The sequence below is a fragment of the Microcaecilia unicolor genome, chromosome 8 (assembly GCF_901765095.1).
Source record: "Microcaecilia unicolor chromosome 8, aMicUni1.1, whole genome shotgun sequence".
NCBI lineage: Eukaryota > Metazoa > Chordata > Amphibia > Gymnophiona > Siphonopidae > Microcaecilia > Microcaecilia unicolor.
In genome coordinates this window covers 188,138,050-188,156,786 of record NC_044038.1, presented here as the reverse complement: position 1 = coordinate 188,156,786, position 18,737 = coordinate 188,138,050, and the positions used below count along the sequence as shown (strand labels likewise).

The 18,737-nt window shown below is 40.6% G+C and overlaps 1 protein-coding gene across 1 annotated transcript in view; it reads right to left on the bottom strand.

Moving 5' to 3' along the window:
- CCM2L (CCM2 like scaffold protein) overlaps positions 1-18,737 on the bottom strand; it is a 110,316-nt gene that overhangs the window by 64,502 nt on the left and 27,077 nt on the right. The window contains exon 2 of the mRNA XM_030212090.1: positions 12,023-12,190. Within this exon, the coding sequence (XP_030067950.1) occupies positions 12,023-12,190 (168 nt within the window). The remainder of the gene's footprint in view (positions 1-12,022; positions 12,191-18,737) is intronic.

Genomic DNA, 18,737 nt, shown 5'->3' with positions numbered 1-18,737 from the left:
ACTTCATATGGATTGTGATATGATAGCATAACCTTGTAAATTTCCTTTTCTTTTCATTTATTGGTCTTCCCTTATGTTATTTATTTTTTACTTTTTTATTACTTTATTTCCTTATTATATTTTCTATTTTTCATTATGCAAATATACATACCTTTGTATTGTTGGATCATTGGTATATGTTTTTTATGTAGAGCTGTTTTTTCCCACACTTCTGATGACTTCTTTTTATACTGCTTTCTCTTTTCCTCCCCCTTTTTACTTTTGTTTTCATGTATCTATATCCTTTTTGATTGTTTCCTCTTTTATTTTTTGATATATAGACTTTTTAGTCTTTCACTACCCTTTGGTTGGTTTCTCCTTTCTATTTTTACGTTGCCCTTATCCTCATGCACTATGCATGCACATGCAGCGTCCTGGCTAATTTTTTGGTGCCTTTTCTCTCTTTTAAACTCCGGTTCCTTAGTGCTGCAGATTTTATAATTTATATTTTATTTTTTGCATTGCTGTGTTCGTGAATCTTACGTAGACTCCTAGTTCTTTTGGAATTGCGTCTTTTTCAAGGTAAGAAGATTTTTTGTACTGTTTTGGTGTACTATTTTCCTTTTTACCAACCTTTTTATTTTCTGCCTGTTCGTTACCCTCTCGGTCCTCCTGCACTGCATTTTCTCATGTTCCTCCATATTGCTATGCTATATACTTGTTCACTACGGTTTATTTGGTAATCCATTTCACTAGCTTATTGGCTCATAATGAGCCCAATATACCCATAACAATTTATGATTATTATAAGTATGTTGCACCTCTCAATGAACTTTCATCTTCATATTACACTTTTGATATTCCACCAATGTTTTGTGGTTATTCCCTCATATTTACACCTAACTAAATTAAAACAGATTCATAAAGGCATCTCCTCTGGATGAACATTGTGCCCTACTTTCAGAGATGTAATCTTGTATCTCTTTTGTTATCTCTTATATATTTTCATCAACATATGCTGACATATGCACAAGCACTTTGACCATCACAGTTTAATTTTATGCCTTTGTGCATCTCTTCATAGAGACAGTATTTCCAGTGATTATATTTGACTATACTCTTTTAAGACAGATATGTTTTTTTCTGCAACTGTATGGTTTTCTCTGTCAGGCTTTCAAGCCAGAAACTAGGCTCGTGAGCCCTTGGGCCACTGCCGTGGAGCAGCAATGGCAGGCAAAACCACCCCACACCAGAGACAAGGCAGAACTCTGACAGCTAGGACTCACAGACAGACAGTACTACACAAAGCAGGAAATGGACAAGCTAAAGGACAGGAACTGAAAGCTGCCACGCAGCCACTGAAACGGGGTACAAATACTGACAGACAAGAGACAGGACTGAAAGCTGCAGAGCAGCCACTAAAACAGGGTACAAATACTGACAGAGAAGAGACAGGACTGAAAGCTGCAGAGCAGCCACTAAGCAAGAGACACAGACAAACAGAAATTAGACAAGGAATACAGACCAGAAACAAGACTAGGGAAATAAGCAAATAAACCTAAGCTAAACAACACACAGATAACTAGAAACAGACAAGGAACTAAACAAGAAACCAGACTAGGCAGAAATGCAACAAAGCACCAACAAACCAGGGACCTTAGATGATGCAAAGCCAACATAGAAGTTTCCAGGTGGTTAATAAACCCATCAGCAGCTGAAACTCAGCTGCAGAAATCATGAGGCAGCTATGGGTGAGGCTAGCTGCCAAACTTCAAACCAAGTCTGGAGGGCTGGAATATCTGGACCGGACCGGAAAGAAAGTCTGGAAAGTCTATGGCAGCCACCAGTACTGGCCACCAGAGGGCGAGAGGAACACAAACCAAGACACAGGCAGAAAGCATAGTGAAGCACAGAGAGGCTTAACACACACAGGTGCAATATAGTGGAGTAATCAGAGCCATGCTGGAAGCAGCCAGCACACAGAGACAGAGACAGAGCTAACTCAGGAAGAACAGACAGAAGCCAGCTCAGAAGCTGACCGCTGGAAATAAGGTGAGTCTGAGAGGGGTCATGACCACAATCATGACATTCTCACACTTTTCCTGGTCTTTTAAATATTTCAAATATTTCAACTATTTTATTTGGTATTTTCAATATGTTTTGTCCTTTATTGTCTGGTATTTTCAATATATTTTTAACATTTTGTCCTTTATTCTATATTTCAACATGGAGTTTATCATGTTTTATTCACTTTCTATAATATTTTATGAGATTATATTATTTAATTGCATTATCACTATGTATTTATACATTTTTATATATGTCTTTTTATACATTTTTATATATGTTAGATGTTCAGTCTTTTAGCTTTAAATGTATGCTCATTATTGTTTTTAGATCCCTGATGTAGGCTCCTTTGCCAAAACACAGTGCTGTGTTGGGTCTCTTGAAGAATAAAAGTTAAATCAATCGTCCTATTGTTTTTCCTACTGAAGAGCCCTGCTGGTTATACTACTCCTGTCTCTCAATAATCTAACCAAGAAATTAATAATGTCTGCAAAAGAGAATCGAATATTTCATCAAAATATTTATTGATCTACTAGATTTATTTATATACTGCCTTGCTGTGGTACAATCAAAGCAGTTTACATATTGCATTCAGGCGCTTTTTCTGTTCCTAGTTGGTGCACAATCTAAGTTTTCAGTTAAGCTGTCATAAAATAAAAAAAAATTTTCATTCATGATGACAATTATTTGTAACAGAAAGTTGAAAATCTATCCCTACTCTAAAATAGCAGAATGAGTCAACCGGCATAATCCGTGTATCAAACAAAATCAAATCTACTGTAGTTTGGCATGTATGCCCTGTTAATCAGCATGCAGTAGTTTGTTTTCTTTCTTTCTTTCTTTCTTTCTTTCTTTCTTTCTTTCTTTCTTTCTTTCTTTCTTTCTTTCTTTCTTCCTCAATATAAAAGAAAAATAACCAATAGGACAAAGCAATCCCTAACCATCCATATATGCTTTTACAAAATAAATGATCTTCAGTAATTTTTTTAATTTGTGAAAATCTGTGCAAAGTCTTAAATAGCCTAGCAAACAATTCCACAGACAAGCCCCAGCTATAGAAAAATGCATGGTTTTATGTATAGACAAATGACAAACAGAGGTTTGTTGTTGTTTCATTACCACAGAATGTAATTCTCGTTGTGGTTCATACATGCGTAAAGAATCCACAAAATATTATAGAACCTTGGCATATATACATTGATGTATTGAAGCCAACATCTTGTATTGCATACAAAATCTGACTGTTAACTAATGCAAACATTTCAAAGTGGAAGAAACATGCTCAATCCTCTTCTCCCCCCCCCCCCCCAATCAAATGTGCTGCTGCATTCTGAACAATCTGTAATGCTTGAATTTTAGTCTTGTTCTGACCTAAATAGAGTGAATTACAAAAAAATCCAATCACAAAAGTACCAGATGTTGAAATACTACGTATATGAAAATCATATGCTGGTATCATTCCCTTTAACCTACTCAATATTCATAATTGAAAAAAGTAGTAGAAATGACATAACCTATATGTGCTTGCATATTCAATTCACAATCCAACATCACAACCAAATTTAAAATGACAGACCTCATGTGTACATCCATACCTTGATGTGTAAAACTGTAGGTAATTAAGAGTCAAGATTTTTTTCCAACATACATAAATTCAGTCTTCAAAAAATTCACTGACAAATCATGAGATTGCATCCAAGTTGAAATAGCATCCATATAAACACTAAACATTTCTTTCAATCTCTCAGAATTCTCCGGTATTGGAAAGAAAAACTGAATATCATCGGCATACATCCGAAATGACAAATTCAGCTGTTGGGAAAACTTTTCCCAAGGATGACATATACGTTAAAAATCAATGCAGAGAGGTTGAGCCCTGGGGAATGCAATGATTGATCATATAACCCTGAGACAATGAATTATCAGATTTCACCAAACAAGTTATTTTCTGAAAATACGATGCAAACCATTGCAGCACCCGGCTTCCAATTCCAAATTAGCCAGGAAGCTGCTGAGTTTAGGTATGTCTGCAGTGGGGGGAGCTCCAAGATCATCTAGGTCCACAAAATAGAAATGTAATATGCCATCCACTTTTATATGGGCCATCACATCATGGTCTTGAATGACTGTAGCTAAAGGACTTAGAAAGATATTAAATACAGTGGTGGAAATAAGTATTTGATCCCTTGCTGATTTTGTAAGTTTGCCCACTGACAAAGACATGAGCAGCCCATAATTGAAGGGTAGGTTATTGGTAACAGTGAGAGATAGCACATCACAAATTAAATCCGGAAAATCACATTGTGGAAAGTATATGAATTTATTTGCATTCTGCAGAGGGAAATAAGTATTTAATCCCTCTGGCAAACAAGACCTAATACTTGGTGGCAAAACCCTTGTTGGCAAGCACAGCGGTCAGACGTCTTCTGTAGTTGATGATGAGGTTTGCACACATGTCAGGAGGAATTTTGGTCCACTCCTCTTTGCAGATCATCTCTAAATCATTAAGAGTTCTGGGCTGTCGCTTGGCAACTCGCAGCTTCAGCTCCCTCCATAAGTTTTCAATGGGATTAAGGTCTGGTGACTGGCTAGGCCACTCCATGACCCTAATGTGCTTCTTCCTGAGCCACTCCTTTGTTGCCTTGGCTGTATGTTTTGGGTCATTGTCGTGCTGGAAGACCCAGCCACGACCCATTTTTAAGGCCCTGGCGGAGGGAAGGAGGTTGTCACTCAGAATTGTACGGTACATGGCCCCATCCATTCTCCCATTGATGCGGTGAAGTAGTCCTGTGCCCTTAGCAGAGAAACACCCCCAAAACATAACATTTCCACCTCCATGCTTGACAGTGGGGACGGTGTTCTTTGGGTCATAGGCAGCATTTCTCTTCCTCCAAACACGGCGAGTTGAGTTCATGCCAAAGAGCTCAATTTTTGTCTCATCTGACCACAGCACCTTCTCCCAATCACTCTCGGCATCATCCAGGTGTTCACTGGCAAACTTCAGACGGGCCGTCACATGTGCCTTCCGGAGCAGGGGGACCTTGCGGGCACTGCAGGATTGCAATCCGTTATGTCGTAATGTGTTACCAATGGTTTTCGTGGTGACAGTGGTCCCAGCTGCCTTGAGATCATTGACAAGTTCCCCCCTTGTAGTTGTAGGCTGATTTCTAACCTTCCTCATGATCAAGGATACCCCACGAGGTGAGATTTTGCGTGGAGCCCCAGATCTTTGTCGATTGACAGTCATTTTGTACTTCTTCCATTTTCTTACTATGGCACCAACAGTTGTCTCCTTCTCGCCCAGCGTCTTACTGATGGTTTTGTAGCCCATTCCAGCCTTGTGCAGGTGTATGATCTTGTCCCTGACATCCTTAGACAGCTCCTTGCTCTTGGCCATTTTGTAGAGGTTAGAGTCCGACTGATTCACTGAGTCTGTGGACAGGTGTCTTTCATACAGGTGACCATTGCCGACAGCTGTCTGTCATGCAGGTAACGAGTTGATTTGGAGCATCTACCTGGTCTGTAGGGGCCAGATCTCTTACTGGTTGGTGGGGGATCAAATACTTATTTCCCTCTGCAGAATGCAAATAAATTCATATACTTTCCACAATGTGATTTTCCGGATTTAATTTGTGATGTGCTATCTCTCACTGTTACCAATAACCTACCCTTCAATTATGGGCTGCTCATGTCTTTGTCAGTGGGCAAACTTACAAAATCAGCAAGGGATCAAATACTTATTTCCACCACTGTAACAGGAGAGACAAAATGGATTATTATTATTATTAGCATTTGTATGGCGCTACCAGACGCACGTAGCGCTGAACACCTGATACAAAGAGACAGTCCCTGCTCAAAAGAGCTTACAATCTAAATAATACAGACAGACAAGACTGTTACGGGTGAGGGAAGTAATGGGTGAGAAGGGAGGAAGGGACAAGGGGAGGGCAATTGTGGCTAGGAGCTAAAAGCAGCAGTGAAAAGGTGGGTTTTCAGCATAGATTTGAAAACAGGTAGAGATGGAGCTAGACGTATAGGTCCAGGAAGTCTATCCAAGGCATAAGGTGCCGCGAGAGAAAAGGAGCGAAGCCTGGAGTTAGCAGTGGAGGAGAAGGAGGACGACAAGAGAGACTTGTCCAGTGAGCGGAGTTCCCTGGGGAACCCTACAGTTCAGCGACTGAAGGTTTGAAGTTTCACCTGCTATTGAAATTTTAAAGAAATGATTTACAAGGAACGAATGAAACCAGGTAAGTACTGTCCCTGCTAGCCAATGCCAATGTTACTCTTATTAATCGCTATTTCCCCTAAAATAAGGGTTCAATACAATGTACAGATAAGAATAATCCTAATAGAATATTTATATAATGAACATAATAATAACTAATAACATCTTCCAAATAAGTACTGTATGCTTTCAATTGCTTTCAAAAACTTAAATAATTTGCTTCCACTCTAATAAGTCTCTTTTAGTCTTTATATTAAAAGCTCTTGATCAATAAGATCAAATGCTGATAATAAATGTGAAGAAACAGCCAGGGTAACTAATCCTTTGTCTAATTTGCATGGACTTTACTCAGTAAAGATACCAGCACAGATTCCGTGCTATGATTCAAAGGAAACCCTGACTGCCATGCATGAAGAACCAGGACTTGTTCTATATATGCAGATAGTTTATGTTCAATTATCTTTTCTGGCAATTTTGACAAAAAACACAAGTTAGATACTGGCAGTAATGAGCTGGAATAGTAGGGTCAAGAGAAAGCTTCTTAATATTAGCTGTACAACAGTAGTTTTCCAGATCTGAGGAACCTCCCCTTTTGTTAGGCTATTTTTTTTTATAGGAATGAGGGCAAGAGGAAGTAAACCATGAACTGGAAACTTTAGCCATGCAGAAGGTATCAAATCAAATAAACAAGTGGTTAGATTAAAAAAAACCCAGTGTCTTTGGGAGTGAACATAAAGTAGGAATTTGAAAAGTTGACCAGGACTTCTGCCATAGTTGGACAGTGTATACCCCCACATCGCTCTCTAGATCTATCCTAATGGAAGAAAGCAATGACTGGACCTTAGAACTAAAATATTGAACTAGGGTATCAGCAGCTAGCACCTGGCTGTCACACTGTTTTGCCACCTTGTGATTCTCAGACACAATCACCCTGAGGTGCACATGAGGCATATTTTCAAAGCACTTTGGAAGGCTAAGTTCCATAGGTTTCTATGGAACTTTGGGAGGCTAAGTGCTTTGAAAATGAGCCTGATACAGACATACAGCTCTTGTGAATTTCTTTCTTTCTTTTTTTTTTTAATACATATTTTTTATGTATTAAATCCACAATACAATTATACTTAACATGTACCTTATATTTATAATAGTATAATTTGTACTCCGTGTGTGTATATATATATATACACACACACACACACACACACACATGTAAGTAAAAAGAAGATAAGAGGACTTCCAGAGCAGGACAAATCTTCTCTGGTAAGTTATTTGCTGGGAAATTGTAAATAGGTTATCTCAGTGTCTTTATTTTTAAGATACTCTACTTATTTAGCAAAGGCAGTTTAGAGCTTTAGCTGTAGTTTTGCAGCACAGCTTAGTTTCCATTGTATAAAACCATTTTCCATGTAGTTTTAAAACTTTAAAACTTGAACTTTCTGCCACAGCCTACAACATTAAGATAGTAAAAGGTATTTCGGTTGTGATTAACTATTATTCATTTATGATTCGTTAACAGCAAACACACAAGCTTTCAGTTTGCAGCCTGACATTTCACCCTAATCGCATCACTATTTGTGTTATGAAAACTATATTGTTATTGATATGTTTACTGTACTAAACGTATTTATCAGCATGACACTAGGAGTACATTATTTCTCCATGCTGATTAAATGACACTACAACTATCTTTCGCATACTTGTCAATGAGTGTGATGGAGATATAAGTGTTAGTGCTATTGGTTGCATTGAAGAAGTATCATAATTCCAGTATCTTAATGAACAGTTTACCACTTTTCTCTACATGAAACTCCTTTTGTGATTCAGTGTAGTGATCATGTCGATATCAATCTCTATTGATTCTAAACTGTCTACACTGGGATCACGTTAGAAGGTTGTAATATGTGAGCTAACTACATTACTACTCTAACACGATATGCTATTGCTAATGCAGTCTACTAATTGTACTTATAATATTATTTGTCTATTGTGCACATAAAGATAGCCTTTGGAAGGCACATCAGGGTCTAGTTTAGTCTTAATTCCCACCCACCCCTAGCACAACTTGTCATTTATAGCCAGTTATTCTAATTAGAATAACATGAGAGGAGTCCTCTTACAGGGTTTTAATTACATTTAATTACTTTCTACGAAGAAAATGCTAAATAAATCACACAATATACCATATAAGCTAAAGGCTTTATTATATTAGACTAATATCCTTAGTACCTGTCACCTGGATAGGATCTTAGATAGTGCTGGGGAGGAGATGGCTGTCTTAGTACATGTGGGTAGCAATGACACAGGAAAATGTGGGAGGGAGGTTCTGGAAGCCAAATTTAGGCTCTTATGTAGAAAGCTGAAATCCAGATCCTCCAGGGTAGCATTTTCAGAAATGGTTCCCATTCCATGTGCAGGACCCAAGAGGCAGGCAGAGCTCTGAAGTCTCAATGTGTGGTTGAGATGATGGTCCAGGGATGAGGGATTTAGATTTGTTAGGAACTGGTCAACATTCTGGGAAGGGGGAGACTGTTTTGAAGGGATTTACTCTACTTTAACTGGGATGGAACGGAGCAGGCGGACTGGAGAATATGGGATAGTAAAAGGTGAAAGATAATGTGGTAGACCAATGCGGTGGGATCTGAAGGTAAGAACCAATAGCTTGAACAGTATACGTTGAGGAATCAGAAGCCAATGATATGTTGTAGTACCAGTATAACGTGATCAAAACGACACACATGATATATGAATGGTCATCTGGTCATTTAGGGCACCTTTTTATGCCTTATTCGTTATAAAAACAGCCTAGCTATCTTAGTTTTAGTTTTTTTTTCCATTATGGCTGAAAAACGTCTGTCTTAGGAACTCCCCAATCCCGCCCTTAACGCGTCCCTGACATACCCCCTTGAGATTTGGATGCACTGCAGTCAAACTGCATAGAAAAATGTCTGCAAAATAGGATATGAAAACACTGATATGGACATTTTTGTGAGAAAAAAATGTCCAAATGCTGCTTTATGTCACTTTTTAGATGTTTTTCTCTTTCGAAAATGAACCCCATTGTAACTTTGTAAATCTAAGTGCTTTGAAAATACACCTGCATGTCAGCTTGTGCATATCCTACTGCTTTAGCCCAGTTATCAAGTGCTGTATTCAGCATGAGATTATAGTCACCTTCCATTAAGAGATCTCCTGTCACCTGTTTGATTAGTAAATCAGAAATGTTGTCAAAGAAGGGGCCTTGTTTGTCACTAGGAGCGTATGGAGGGGCATAATCGAATGGGGCACCCAAAGTTTCATGAGGGCGTCCTCGCAGGATGGCCCCGCGAAGGGGCAGGGAAACCCGTATTATCGAAACAAGATGGGCATCCATCTTTAATTTTGATAATACGGTCGGGGACGCCCAAATCTCAACATTTAGGTTGACCTTAGAGATGGTTGTCCCCGGTTTTCGGCCATAATAGAAACGGAGAACGCCCATCTCAAAAATGACCAAATCCAAGCCCTTTGGTCATGGGAGGAGCCAGAATTCATAATGCACTACTGGTCCCCCTCACATGCCAGGACACCAACCAGGCACCCTAGGGGGCACTGCAGTGGACTTCACAAATTGCTCCCAGGTGCATAGCTCCCTTACCTTGGGTGCTGAGCTCCCCCAAAATCCACTCCCCACAACTGTACACCACTACCATAGCCCTAAGGGGTGAAGGGGGTCACTTAGATGTGGGTACAGTGGGTTTCAGGTGGGTTTTGGAGGGCTCACATTTATCACCACAAGTGTAACAGGTAGGGGGGATGGGCCTGGGTCCGCCTGGCTGAAGTGCACTGCACCCACTAAAACTGCTCCAGGGACCTGCATACTGTTGTCATGGAGCTGGGTATGACATTTGAGGCTGGCAAAAAAAAAAATGTAAGTTTTTTTTTTAGGGTGGGAGGCAGTTGGTGACCACTGGGGGAGTAAGGGGAGGTCATCCCCGATTCCCCCTGGTGGTAATCTGGTCAGTTCGGGCACCTTTTCACGGCTTGGTTGCTAGAAAAAATGGAACAAGTAAAGTCGGCCAAGTGCTCATCAGGGACGCCCTTCTTTTTTCCATTATCGGCTGAGGACGCCCATCTCTTAATCATGCCCCAGTCCTGCTTTCGCTAAGGTGCTGAGACACCCCCATGAACTTTGGTTGTCCCCGTGACGGGAAGCAGTTGAGGACGCCCAAAATCGGCTTTCGATTATGCCGATTTGGGTGACCCTGAGAGAAGGACTCCCATCTCTCTATTTATGTCGGAAGATGAGCGCCCTTCTCTTTCGAAAATAAGCCTGATATTGTAAGAAAAGTATAATGATTATTGAAAGATAGGGTTATCAGCAAGTATCACCCGCCTCCATCCCAAACTATTTTATGAATCTGTTGTGGTAAAGAGTTAGATAACCATATGCCCACTCCTTCTGTCTTGGAGCAAGTCTTATTAGAGCTTAAAATGATGTTATAGCTTTTGTGACTTAAAAGATGCTCAGGTTTAGCTATGAAGTGGGTCTCTTGTATAAATACCACTTCTACCTTAAGTAGCAAAGTTTTTCTAAATAATAAATTTCATTTGGAGGGCAAATTCAGGCCTTTCACATTGTGGGACATTAACTTAATAGTTTGTGATAGAATATTATCACTGAAGATACAAAAAAAAAAACCCCAAAACAAATTAATATAATGTTGCACTGGTTGCTTAAATGGTGCATACATAATTTTCCCATATTGATAATTCCCTCTCAAGTTACCTTTTTCCTGTATATCCTCCCTCCCCTCCCCCCAGATTCTATATGCTGGTATGGTGCCATAACCAGATACTGTCTGGGGAAGTAAGCCCCACATCTCTCAAACTCATTCTGATAAAAGACCAATGCAAAAGGATATTGCCACTTATAGCGAATGCCTCTTTCCCAAAGTTGCTGGGTAAAACCACATTCACTCCAACGTTTAAGTGTTGTATCTGCTAGGTCTTGGTAGAGCTCCAAAAATGTGTCCATTTTATCTGTTGTTGCACTTGTGCCTTTAGAAGAACTGCTTCCTTGATTTTATAGTTTGAGAAACAGGCAACAATGTCTTTTAGTCTATTAAGCCTGCCCTGTCCCAAAGTGCGGTGGGCTTGTACAATTTGTATATCCTTCTCTGTGTGCTGAGTATCTGAAAGTAAAGCACATGATATGTTTTTTGGCCCATCACCTCACAGTCTAGACACTCAGCTGTCTCTGGGATTCCATGAATCCTGAAGTTGCAGCATCTACTAAGGTAGAGAATGACAGGGGGACAAAGCTTGTCCCTGTCCCCGTGGGCTCTGTCCCCATCCCCATCCCCATCCCCACAGGCTCTATCCTCATCTGCAGAAGCCTTGAACACTTATGATTTTATATTTAAATCTTTTTATTAAAGTATAAAAAGGAACAATATTCTGTGCAACTGTTGTCTCTAAATCACAAATAGAAAGCAAAAATAACAATGAGCAGCTAGAATAGACCCCCTCCAACAACCTCTACTCTTATATCCATCCCAAAGTCCCTCCTCTCCCATCCACACCCCATCTCTCAGTTTCCTTCCTTAATGTTTTACTTACCTGGGGGCTTTGTTTACTCATCCTCAATGATCCTAGTTTAAAGCTGTCTTCAGGCCTCTTGCCATCAGGTCCTACCTTACCATCAACCTTGACTCCCAACATCCTTAGACACTCTGACCCCTCTTACGTTCTCCCCCCCATCCCTACTTTTACCTTCACTTCCTTTTCCACATAGTCATGTAGCAGGACTTGAGGGTCAAGGAGATAATCTGGGGGATATACAGGAACCGAGTGTAAGGGTCTCCGGTAGGTATCACTTCTTGATGCTTGCTTCTGGCTAGATTTAGGAAAAACCAGTCGCCGAATTGGAGAAGCAAAGCCCTAGAAATAAAAATAAGACAGCAACAGACCTAGCTGAAAAAACAATGTCTTTTTTTTGGGGGGGGGGGGGGGGGGAGAGCTGAAATTCCACTCCTTTTGGATCCCAGCTCAGGCTGGAATCTGGCACTGTAATCATAACTACTTATGGAATTTATTCCCCTCTTTTATTTCTCCTTTCAACTTACAGCAACAGTCCTCTGCCAGGGGCTGTGCACCACGGCTCCTTCCACAGCACACCAATCATGAGAACTATATCATTCAGTTGTTCTGGAAGTGCAAACTGATGCACAGATTTTGGAATCTATTGCTTCTTTACTTTAGGAAGAGGCAGAGTCAGGCAGTCGCTCAGAGCATCAGAATTTGGAGGTGGCAAAGGACAGGGCCGCCTGGGTGGAGCAGCAGGCTAGCGAGAATCCCCCAACCCTCATCAACTGAAGAGAGAACTGAGAGCCAGGTGGTGTGGTGGAAATCTATACTGCACGTCCTCACTGCTTCTCTTCCTCCTCCTCCTTAAGAGTGGCACTGAGAGCACATTCAAAATGTGTGGTCATAGGATGTCCATCTCATGGATTGTGAGAGTCACTTCAGGAGGTGCTGGCCATGCAGCCATGTGTTTTAAAAATGATCACTGAGCCGGTCTTAATGAAGTAGGGGGAGAATAGCGAGGACCTGCAAGGAAGGCAAATGCAAGTGAGGTTTTGTGGTGTGGGGTGAAGCAGTGCAGGCAATGGGTTAGAGAGGATCACCAGGTTGATATGCCTAGGGTGTCCAGTGTCCTTGTTCCAGCTTTGGGAAGAGGGTAATGTTATTTTGTTTTATCCAAAGTAGAACTGTATGAATCTTTTAAAATAAAAATTTGGTAGAAGTTCAGTGCAATGCTTTCCATACATTAAAAAATTTGATAATTTTCCAAATTTGTATCTGGTCGAACAATCTGTTGGATTTCCAAATGCTGTGTGTTCTATCATTATATAGCATTCTTTTTTATTTATTTATTTATTTTTTATTGTAAACCACAGAGATCCTTATTTGCTAGGTGATGTGGAGGGGCATAATCGAACGGCGCTGGCCATCTATATGGGCGGCCATCTATATGGTCGGCGCTGCAAAGAGCAGTCCCGAATTGTATTATCAAAAAAGATGGCCGACCATCTTTCGTTTCGATAATACGGTTGGGGCCGGCCAAATGTCAGAGATGGCTGGGTTTGAGATGGCTGGCATCGGTTTTCGCCGATAATGGAAACCGATGCCAGCCATCTCAAACCCAGCCAAATCCAAGGCATTTGGTCATGGGAGGGACCAGCATTTGTAGTGCACTGGTCCCCCTGACATGCCAGGACACCAACCGGGCACCCTAGGGGGCACTGCAGTGGACTTCAAAAATTGCTCCCAGGTGCATACCTTCCTTACCGTGTGTGCTGAGCCCCCCAAATCCCCCCAAAACCCACTCCCCACAACTCTACACCATTACCCTTATGGGTGAAGGGGGGCACCTACATGTGGGTACAGTGGGTTTGGGGGGGGGAGTTGGAGGGCTCCCATTTACCACCACAAGTGTAACAGGTAGGGGGGGATGGGCCTGGGTCCACCTGCCTGAAGTGCACTGCACCCACAAAAAACTGCTCCAGGGACCTGCATACTGCTGTCAGGAGCTGGGTATGACATTTGAGGCTGGCAAAAAAGGTTTTTTTTTTTTGGGTGGGAGGGGGTTGGTGACCACTGGGGGAGTAAGGGGAGGTGATCCCAATTCCCTCTGGTGGTCATCTGGTCAATTGGGGCACTTTTTTGAGGCTTGGTCCTAAAAATAAATGGACCAAGTGAAGCCAGCCAAATGCTCGTCCGAGCCGGCCTTTTTTCCATTATCGGCTGAAGCCAGCCATGCATTAACAACGCCCCCGTCCCGCCTTCCATACCCTGCGGAAACGCCCCCTTTAACTTTGGCTGGCTCTGCGACGGAAAGCAGTTGGAGCCGGCCAAAACTGGCTTTCGATTATACTGATTTCGCCAACTTCAAGAGATGGCTGGCCATCTTCCGATTTGTGTCGGAAGATGGCCGGCGATCTCCTTCGAAAATAAGCAGGATAGCAAATTTTAATAAACAATGTTTGGTTTTTAAGGTATGGCATGATCTGTTATCAGTTACCTCTTGCCTAGGGGTACAGGAGGCAGCTTAGTTTCTAGTTTGTGGATAATGAAGGGGGGAGGGAGGGACTTTTTAAAATCACATGAAAAAGTTGATGATGCTTTGCTGAAATGTCTTCGTATATGATTTTGTTACAACTATGTTGGATTTGTAACTCAGCACCAGTGTTGTTTGAACTGTCATCAATAAAAATTGTGGAAACTAAACAATAAACAATGTTTCAAACTCATTTCTGAAGGAAAATTGACTGTTTCTCAGTACTGCTAAAAGTATGTGCAGGGCTTCACAAAGCAAAGTTTTAAACGTTCCTGGGAGTGTGCTTGGACAGAATCAGAAAATAACATGTGTAGAATGTATTTTCAAATCTATACAGTTTATTTTCCTTTAAAATTCTACCTGTGTAAAAAAGCATGGAGATATGAATATGGAAAAGGGTAATAAATCATGCAAATTGATAAGCCTAGAAGGGATTTTGGGACTCATCCCTTAGGAGTAGTTTAACAATTACCTTTTGATGAATTTATTAAGATATGGGGTGGGGGATGGTGGGAGAGATGTGGAGTGGAGACATCTTGTAGGGGCTGGGAGCACCTGTGCAACTTATATCTGGAGAGATGAACTGAGTGAAAAAGGGGAAAGAGAGATTGGGTGGTTTATCCTATTGTGTGTTCAAAACAGGGACATAGCCAGACTTGACATTTGGGGGGGGGGGGCAGAGTTAACAAGGGGGGAGCATTGGGCATATAGGTGTGAGTATTTTTTAGTATACTCCTATATAATGCCTTAGCATGAATTTTATGATGGATTTCTAAGTTAACAGTCTGCTCTGCATCAACACAAACCACATTCACACTTATGGAAACTTTGGAAACAAACATTTTTAAATATCTTACTTCAGTCAATAACAGAACACAGGCAAACCCTCATTAATTACAGAATAAAGGACCAAAAATTAGAAAAGGAAAGAAAAATCACATTCTCTATAAGTAGTACAGCACAGGAGAAATAAAAATAAAAATGCATTCTCTACTGTAGGAAGCAAAATGCAAGCTTACTTTTCCCCCCAAAATAAAACCCACAAATAAATTATCTGGATACCCATGAAATGTTAAAAATTTGTGGGACCAGTGTCTCAAGCCACAGTGTTTAAATATATTCTGCAAAGATGCGCCATGTTCATTAGGTGGGTATTTACCGAATAGCAATGTCAACATAGTAGTGTAAATGGACACATACTCATCATCTATACGTTCATATTCCAAACATTTACACCTGTTACAAAAATAAAGCACCTCTTGTACAACCAGGCCCATCAATCTGAATGCAAGTAAATCAGGGGAAGGGTGGGGGAACACAACTCAGCCAATCAACATTACCCCACACCCCTTAGCACTAACACTAAAACATGCATATAGGGAAATAGATAAAATCCGGATACCCCAGATCCAGTCTATATCACCTTAAATCAGGCTTCAATAAAGAATCAGGCTTTTAACCAGTCAGCCACATCCTCGGATCTCTATAGTAGTAATTAGTTCTAAATCATAATCATTGTGTTATTTGGAGGGGCTAGTTATAGGTACTCCCTGTATTCATGCAGAGATGTTTTCATATAGTAAGGAGCCACCAAAGCAGACATCATGTTATTAGAATCAGGTGCTCAATAATCAGATTTACTATTTATAGGTACAATTTATTTTAAAAACATTAATTAGGTTGAAAGCTGGGAGCATTTGACGTTTTTTTTTCTCTGCACGTACATCCAAAGAAAAAGATGATAATGGGAATTTACTCCTTTTGTTTTGTGGAATGCAGTGGTATATTATAAAAATGCATTTTTTTATTACTACTATTTCATAGAGAGGTATTAAATAAGGAGGAAGGGCTTCCTACATGCAGAAGTGCTGCCCAGAGGCAGTCTAAATGTGCCAACATTGCCCAGTTCAGCACACTGTTAGCTGTCAAGTTCATACAAAGTTAATTATGTTCAATGGAAAATAAATCTGTTGGATCAGGCTACTTGCTATGTGAATATTCCATCACTGTTTCATTATTTCTGCAAAGTATTACATATTATGGGCATTTGCTTTAAACATTTGATTGTTTTAATTCATTTATCCAGATCTTACATTGCTTTTTAAACCTAAAGACAAATCCAAGGGTGGTTGAACAATTAGGTATAAACTGTGTTGTTCTGACTTTACTTGTTATGGACTGCTTTGAGTCCTACTGATCTGTACATCTGCTGTCTAGAATTTTGGAAGATGGAAATGAGAAAATAAAAATTAAGTTTTGGATGTACTCTATAGAAGTTGTTGTTTACTTTTGCAACGTGTGTGTATGGATGACCTGGTGTGTGTATGTGATAAATAACTGTCTATACATATGGCTATGATTTCTGAACATATAGAATCATTAAAGGACAGACTTTCAAATGCCCAGTTGAGTATGTTTCAACAATTTTTATTGATGATGCGACAAAACAAACAGCCAACAAGCTCCAGATACAACATCGTCTGAATGAGAGCAGGATAATAATCACATCAACAGCATTTTAACACTTTCCTTCCCACCCTGCCCAATCCCATAACCCATCTCTCCCTCGGGTATTTAAACGTCTAAATCTATTTATTAAAGTAGCAATACATGACACATATAAAATCACCTTTCAAAACGATCATATGATCTGACAACAAAAAACTCACATTTCAGTGTAGCTATGCATATCATGCAATATTTGTAGATTTTTCAACAGTTCAGTTAAGGGCCTTGTTTCTTATAGCCTCCCATCTCCCAACCAAACCGGTTTTGTTAATGATAAGAGTTAAACAACATCATTGCCGTATAACATATACAGATTCAAGTCTCAAAGACACTCAGCAACCTAATACCAATATAAGATTATTTGTTATCATATCTTGCAGAATTTCTTCTTCAGGGAGACGCTCCCACCAATCTACATTCCAGCAGTAAGAGCTCATGAAGCTTATTTCGCCAATGCCAGAAATCTAGCGGGTGATCACTAGTCCAAGCACTCAAAATGAGTCATTTGCCTAAGAGACCAGCCTTGCAAACTAGAAGCTGAGCTTCTTTACTCTGCAGAGCAAAACGTTTGTATTTAACAAGAAGAACCCCAAGAGGGATGCACAGGATTGGCATACCCAAAAGCCCTTCCAAAAAATGAAATAAAGCTAGCCAAAACTTACAAACTGTTGGACATTCCCAGAGAGAGTGAAAGAAAGTGCTCACCTGCCCTCTACATTTGGAGCACAAAGGCTCCTCCACACTCCCCATCTTGAAAATTTGGGCCTTCATGATATACGCTCTGGGTAGAATACGATATTGGCAGTTTGCCATTATCTTTATGGGGAAGGATAAATTTAATACAAACGGTAGTGTTCCCTAGATGGTTATACGTGCTACAGATGTTGCCCCTCCGCTTACGTCAGAAGGATTTGAAGAGGATTGCTAAGGCCTTTAGCCGTTTCTGTTGGGCAGGGAGAAAACCTAGATTGAGGGCTGCCTATATTGTGGGGGGATGGCGACAAGGAGGATTAGGAATACCAAACATATCCCTGTACAATCAAGCCTGATTAGTCAGACATATAGGAGATTGGATATGCCAAACGAGCGAATATACGCCGATTGAACTGGAACAGGAATACTTCTCCCCATATGATCCCATTACACTGCTGCACCAGAGGCAGGGCCAGCTCCCATCATATCTTAAGAAATGCACATTATTACAACCTTTAAGGGAAGCGTGGAGGATGCTAGTAAAAAACAAAGGAGGGGAACCTTCGGTATCAGGTTTACTAGCTATTAGAGGGAAATTGGGCTTTGGCCCGGGTCAGGACAACTTAGTGTTCCTTAGGTGGGAAGGACTCGGAATCACAAGGATAGAGCACCTGTTGGGTAGGGAAGGGTATCTTATAAAATTTGAGGAGTTACAAACTAAGCTTGGGACAGCTTGGGGGGACCGATTCGCATATACCCAACTTAAACATTACATCTTCTTGTCTTTAAATCAAGCAGCACTGAAGGTGAAACTAGAACACAAAATACGTGCATTCTTCCAAGACTTGGAGGTTACAGGAAGTTCAGTGTCGATCCTTTATAAAACCCTAGTGAAAAAGTCTACCCCCCAAAACTTCCAAGTTATCATACAGAACTGGGAAAAAGAATCTGGGGGGCGATTAACGGATTGGGACATCATGGCAACATTAAGGAATATCCCATCTCTCACTGTCGATGAAAGGCTGTGAGAATGTGGATATAGGGTGGTAACAAGGGCATACATGTCAGGACAACAGCTAGCTCATATAGGTCCCAGATGGGAGAAAGGCTGTGTTAAATGCAATCAAACACCCCATACTTTGTATCATGCTTTCTGGGGATGCCCAG